Source organism: Hyaena hyaena, unplaced genomic scaffold, assembly GCF_003009895.1.
Source record: "Hyaena hyaena isolate Hyena2069 unplaced genomic scaffold, ASM300989v1 scaffold_29, whole genome shotgun sequence".
NCBI classification, from domain to species: domain Eukaryota; kingdom Metazoa; phylum Chordata; class Mammalia; order Carnivora; family Hyaenidae; genus Hyaena; species Hyaena hyaena.
Genome location: NW_024080661.1, coordinates 35,095 through 41,930, shown reverse-complemented (window position 1 = coordinate 41,930; position 6,836 = coordinate 35,095). Strand labels below are relative to the sequence as shown.

The 6,836-nt window shown below is 44.1% G+C and overlaps 1 protein-coding gene across 1 annotated transcript; it reads right to left on the bottom strand.

Moving 5' to 3' along the window:
* Positions 1-1,292: 1,292 nt before the first annotated feature.
* Positions 1,293-6,584, bottom strand: KRT24 (keratin 24). The gene is made up of 8 exons (XM_039227780.1): positions 5,955-6,584; positions 5,089-5,171; positions 4,129-4,285; positions 3,469-3,630; positions 3,245-3,370; positions 2,559-2,776; positions 2,210-2,340; positions 1,293-1,588 (listed from the first exon to the last, which is right to left on the bottom strand). The coding sequence occupies exons 1-8, from the start codon at positions 6,582-6,584 to the stop codon at positions 1,485-1,487; spliced, it is 1,611 nt and encodes a 536-aa protein (XP_039083711.1). The 3' UTR covers positions 1,293-1,484.
* Between the last annotated feature and the right edge of the window lie 252 nt (positions 6,585-6,836).

The following is a 6,836-nucleotide window of genomic DNA, read 5'->3' as shown; positions in this document are numbered from 1 at the left end:
GGCTTCCCCAATGTGGCCGTGATGACCCAAGGGACCGGCTGCACACAACTGGTTTCCATTCATGTCTTCCCTCTATTAATCCACGTTGCATCAGCTGGTTCATATTTCTGAACTTTTCACCAGAGGAAAAGCATCCAAGGTTTCATTGACTGTAATGGCTTGATGGGAAGCATGCGTTTGAAAACAATGTTGCTCTTTTTGAGTAGTGGTTTGTGCTTTTAGCTATTAACTTTGTTCTCTGGTTATCTCTTAAAACAGGAGTTCCAGTGTGCCTGCAGTTTCATGTTTAGGTTTTATTCAATATGCCTAGAAAATGAAAAACTACATGCCTTGGGTTGTTCTGGGTTATTAAAGTTCGATACTCTAGCTCTTATTGGTTTTGTATTTGAAGGTATAATTTGTGTAAATTATGTTCAGGTTTATCCTTTGTAATTTTTAAAAATATTGTTAATGTTTATTTATTTTGAGAGAGAGAGAGAGAGAGAGAGCATGAGTAGGTAAGGGACAGACAGAGAGGGAGACGCAGAATCCGAAGCAGACTCTAGGCTCTGAGCTGTTGGCACAGTGCCCCACGCAGGGCTTGAACTCGTGAACTGTGAGACCATGACCTGAGCCAAAGTCAGACTCTAACTGGCTGAGCCACCCAGGCACCCCTCCTTTGTAATTTTAAATTTGGCTTTTTATGCCAAGCCTAGCATTCTTTTCTCAAGGACTGGCTTGTGGGGTTGATTCTCTAATTTGTGATCTGGTCCTACTGAATTCCTTGAGTGGGAAAGTCCTTACCCAGTGTGGCTTTGTCCTGTGTCTGGTTCTTCCCGGGACTGAGCCGGTACCATCTCCTGTCCTACAGTAACAAGATGAGACAGAGCGCCGTGGACCAACCCAGCAGTAGAGAGTGGGAAAAGGAAACACCAGCTTGGCTAAGTGACAGTTTTTGGCTAGAGGTGAGGGTAGATTTGGTAAGGGTACAAGTATCTCTTCTCTTTGGGGCTTTTGAGGTTTTCAGAAATCTGGAGCCATATCACATATCCCATTTTCTTTCCCACAACCTTTTTAAGGATGCTGAGACTTAATTTCACTGAGTTCCCATGGGAAGTTGCTAAAAATGCCCGCACGCCAAACGGCTATAATCTTGATTTTTATGAAGAGGGTACTATGTAATTAATATTAGTAACATAACAATGAAGCTAGATCATAACCAATAGCTTTATTCCTAGGGAAAATACTGAATTTCTTTAAAAAATTCCGGAAGCATTTAGTTAACTTGCAAAAGTAAGTTTATTGAAGCATGGAAACAGAGCAAAATTGTCATTTCAACTTTTTCAAAAGCATTCTGGGTAAGAAAAGAAGGGGATGCGGAAAAATTATTTGGAATCTTTTCCCTGAAGACATCCGGAAAGATGGCTAGAAAGATTGATGTGATTTCTTCATTTGTGTCCTTTCATTGTTTCTCTGAAAGACACTCTTGCTGATCTGGAAATTGCTTACTTAACTTTCATCTCAGAAACATTGCTGACCTGAGATGAGACGACTTTGCCATCCACAACCTCCTCCACGATGGTCTTTGTTACTCTTGTCTTGTTTGGATCTGAAAATCACAGAATCACAATGTCAGTCTGGAAATGATCACAGAAATCCAAATCAAGAGAAATAAAATTCAAGTGCATTCTTTAAGTATGTTTTCTCTGGGATAAACAGTATTATACACTTTTTTAAAAAATGTTTATTTTTGAGAGAGAGAGAGTGTGAGCCTGTGAGGGAGGGAGGGGCAGAGAGAGAGGGAGACAGAGGTTCTGAAGTGTGCTCTGTGCTGACAGCAGAGAGCCTGATGCAGGGCTTGAACTCATTGACTGTGAGATCACCACCTGAGCTGAAGTCAGATGCTTAACGAACTGAGCCACCCAGGTGCCCCAACATACACTTAAACATTTTTTTAATGTTTATTTATTTTGAGAGAGAGAGAGAGAGAGAGAGAGAAACAGAGCACAAGAGGGGCAGAATCCAAAGCAGCTCCAGGCTCTGTCTGAGTTGTCAGCATGGAGCCCGACACAGGACTTGAACTCCTAAACCATGAGATCATAACCTGAACTGAGGTCAGCTGTTCAACCAATGAGCCACCCAGGTGCCCCAATACACTTTTTATATGACAAACAAATCATGCCTTTATTTTTAAATTATAAAATGATCACAAACATTAAACTATGCTTACCTCTTCCTTGGCCAGAGCAGCTTCCAGATCTTGAGTCACCAGACATGGACAAATCCCTAGATCCCATGTTTCTGGATCCAGTATTTCTGGATCCCGAGTTTCTATAATCAGATCTTCCAAAACCAGAACCACTAGAGGAAAAAAAAGAATCGTTTCCCTTTGTACTTTGCAAAGGCGGGAGAAACCCTTCATGCAGGGGGCTCTCCATGCTGAAGGTAAATGTCTTTTGATTGGACCGTGTCACTATGACTCTCCAAATGCAAATCCAGCCCCCTCCCGACCCCCTTTTTGGCTTCGTAACCTAAGCACACCAAGGGTTGCACTGAGTGGGTTCACGGCTATCATTTACCCTCCCTCTCCATCGAGGAGGCAGCGGTAGGTCTCGATCTCCATCTCCAGGTGGGTCTTGATGTTCAGTAGTTGCTCATATTCTGCGTTCTGGCATTCGGTCTCGCTCCGGATCTGGCAGATCTGCTCCTCCAGGCCACTGATCTGCATCTGGATCTCTGACAGCTGAGCCATGTAGTCGGCCTCTGTGTCAGCCAGGGTCACTTCCAGGGAGCTTTTCTAAAAGAAAAAGGCAATTAAAAAAAATCATGATGAAAATAAGTCATCGGATGATTTTTGTTTTAAACGCAAAATGACGAGGGCACCTGGGTGGCTCAGTCGGTTAAGCGTCCAACTTCAGCTCAGGTCATGATCTTACAGTCCATGAATTTGAGCCCCGTGTTGGGCTCTGTGCTGACAACTCAGAGCCTGGAGCCTGCTTCAGATTCTGTGCCCCCTCTCTCTCTCTGCCCCTCCCCCACTCACTCTCTGTCTCTCAAAATAAAGACATAAAAAAATTAAAAAAAGAGAGACTAAATCTTTTATGAAAGCGTATTGTCTTTAACTGGAACATCTTGTGCTTTCTACAACCACAAGCCAGGTCTCCTGATGCCACTTTTATTATGTGCCAAGCAGAACATCTTGGCAAAGAAAGAGCATGGGACGCTCAAGTCCCTGCTGGAGATTTGCAGACCTCTTTGCACTTACCATGGCCATTTGGGACTGAAGCTCAATTTCCAGGGCCTGCAGAGTACGTCTCAGTTCTGTGATCTCATTCTTGGCGGAACTGGCTGCTCCGGCATCGGTAGAAATTTGTGCTTGCAGTGAAGCACTCTAAATAAAAAAGGGAATGGCAGTCTCTGTGGGCCCAAGAAATGACCTGGAGTGGCTCACACTTGACCACCGCTCAGACACCCGCAGTGATAACCTGCCTGCTTGTTGAACTGCTCCTCTGCCTCGCGGCGATTTTGCTCCGCCAGTTCCTCGTATTGTGCCCTCATGTCATTCAGTAACTTGGTCAGGTCAGTGCCTGGGGCGGCGTTCATTTCCACGGTCACGTCCCCTCCGGAGCTTCCTTGCATCGTCTTCATTTCCTAGCGTGAAGAAAAATGACCACAGGGATAAAAACAGAAAAGCAAAGACATCTTCCTCCTCCTCCTCTTCTTTTTTTTTTTCTTTTTTTAGAGAGAGAGCAAGGGTGCCTCTGAGGGAGGAGCAGAAGGGGAGAGAAAGAATCTCAAGCAGCCTCCATGCTCAGGGTGGAGGCTGACGAGGGGCTCAGGGGCTCAATCTCATGATCCTGGGAGAATGATCTGAGCCGAAATCAAGACGTGGACACTCAACAGACTGAGCCACCCAGGCACCCCCAGACTTCTTAAAATGTGCAGAGCCAAGAAAAAAATTGAAACTAGGACACTAAAGGCTACCCCCACTTCCCACCAAAGTCAGATATAATTTGTTCATGACTACTTTTTTCCTTGGTTATAGGAGTTGGAAATCCATTTAGATAGAATTTATTTTGTGTTTTAAGAATGGATGTGGTGGGAAGTACTTAGGTCAGAGTCATTTAATAATGTGGAATGTGCTCCTACCTCCTCATGGTTCTTCTTCAGGTAGGCCAGCTCCTCGGTGAGGCTCTCAATCTGCATCTCCAGGTCAGAGCGTGTCATGGTCAGGTCATCCAGAACTTTCCGAAGGCCATTGATGTCAGCCTCCACGGCCTGCCGGAGATATAGCTCATTCTCATACCTAGAAAGGACAGTATGAGCATTTCAGAGTATGTCCATTCTTACATATTCAGGGAAAAAGTTTTTTCCTTTGAGCTATTTGATGAAGGAAAGCTACCAGTTTTTCTCTTAGGAATTTTTCCCCTGGAAAGAAAATTATGAACCTCATATTAATTCTATTGATGGCTAATTTTTTTTATCACAAAAACTCATCTTTAACTTGACCTGTTTTTTGTTTCCTTGTTGGTGGAATGGTGGTTTTTAAAATTTACTCTTAAATTTTTTTAATGTTTTATTTATTTTTGAGAGAGAGAGAGAGCAGGAGAGGGACAGAAAGAGAGGGAGACACAGAATCTGAGCTAGCTATCAGCACAGAGCCTGACACAGGGCTCGAACCCACAAACCGGGAGATCATGACCTGAGCCAAAGCTGGATGCTTAACCGACTGAGCCACCCACGCGCCCCTAAAATTTACTCCTAGAGGGCTGCCTGGGTGGCTCAGTCAGTTGAGGGTCCCTTGATTTTTGATGTTCTCAAGGTTGTGAAATCAAGCCCTGTATTGGATTCTGTGCTGCTGGGCATGGAGTCTGCTTAAGACTCTCTCTCTCTCTCTCTCTCTCTCTCTCTCTCTTCTTCCCTCCCTCTGTCCCTCCCCCGCCCCCCAACTGGTGCTTTCTTTCTCTCTCAAATTTATACTTGGTGGAATGTATGTAAATGTAGGTCTGGATCCCCTAAAAGATTTCTTTGAGTTTAGAATAAATGAAACAGACGGATTGAACTTTATTTTCCCTACAACATTTGTTTTCAAGTCTTTGCTTTTCTTACTTCAGTCTGAAGTCATCAGCAGCCAATCTGGCATTATCAATCTGCAAAACGATCCCAGCATTTTCAATAGTGGCAGTAATGATCTAGAAAAGACAATAATAGTGAATGAATCATGGATGCTTTGTGCCTGTATCTGCATGCCCACCTGTGAGGGTAGATGTCCCATGCATTGGTTTTTAAAGGTAAATTGTTTTGAACACTTGCTTTGTAATGACATCTTTATTGATAATCTGGCATATTTGGACTACATCTTTCTGCAAAAAGATAGCAGTTTGCACATTTACTGGAATAGGCATGGAGCATTGTTTTTATAGAACACAGCCCTCTGCTTATCCTGCTCCTTTGGAAGATCTGTTGTTCTATACGTTCTTTCAGAAAACAGTGCGAAAAATGAACTTCACTACTAAAAAGTCTTTAAAAAATATTTCCACACAGCAGTGGCTAAACATTTCAGATTCTCATACAGTATTTGCGCCAGATTTTCTAGGAAGAAAAGCAGTTGTAAAGATTATTTAAATCTAGCAAGACATTAAAATATGTCAACCTGCTAGAATTAATCATGGAAATAAATGCTAGATTAAACTAGTATTGACTCCTATGCACATGTTAATTAGCTGCCACGCATTATATAAATTTTACTCTTAGGTAGAAATACTCAGATTTGGGAGGCAAACAGATCATTAATGTGGTTGGATGTCATATGCAATACTGTCATAGTTAAAACACACCAAATCCCATTTTACATATACAACAAGCAAATATGTCTTCAAACAATTCCTTGACTTAAAATCTTCATTACAAGTATGTGATCTGAATAAGAGCAAAAGATACAGACATAATGGAACTCAGCAGTGGATAGGTCTCACCTGATTCCGGAGGTCTTCAATTACTGGATAGTATTTGTCGTAATCTTTTCCAGATCCACCATCTCCAGACTGGGGCCCAAATTTGTCATACCACTCCTTGATTTTGTTCTCCAGATCAGCATTGGCCTCCTCCAGGGCTCTGACCTTGTCTAGGTAACTGGCCAGGCGGTCATTGAGATTCTGCATGGTTTGCTTTTCACCTCTGGAGAAAAGCCCCCCATCGCCAACACCACCCCCCACTCCACCCCCCATACCACCACCATAGCTGTAGAAGCCTCCACTAGCACCCCCACCAATTCCAGATCCGCCGCCAAAGCCAGAACCCCCCCCAAAGCCAGAACCCCCCCCAAAGCCAGAACCCCCCCCAAAGCCAACCCCAGAGCCTGAAGTTCCTCCAAAGCCACCTCCTATGGAGCAGCTACCAAACCCTCCTCCAAAGCTGCCTCCGAAGCCGCTGCTTGATCCCCCACTCAGGCCACAGCTGCGGGTTCCTCCTCGGAAGCCCCGGGTAGAGCCACCCCCAAGACCGCATCTGCTTCCGCTGCTGAAGCTGCTCCCGGCAGCAGACACCCTGGCCAAGCCGCTGCCTCCGGTCTTGGAAGAGGAGACCCGAGATGAGCAAGAAGACATGGTGCTCCCGCAAAGGTGTAGCTTGTCCAGGTGAACAAGAGAGGGACAGTGAAGAGTGTGTTTGCAAGCTCTCTCTTTGGCCCTTATATACACACTTTTAGGGTGTTCCTTTTCTGTGTCACTTCTTAATCCCTGTTACAGTTTTGCTAATCTGCAATTGGATAATTTCTTTTTTCTGAACCCACTCTCCTGGCTGTTTTTCTGAAGCCAGGTCAGAGCCTTAGGGCATTTACTATATCAAGAAAAAAAAAT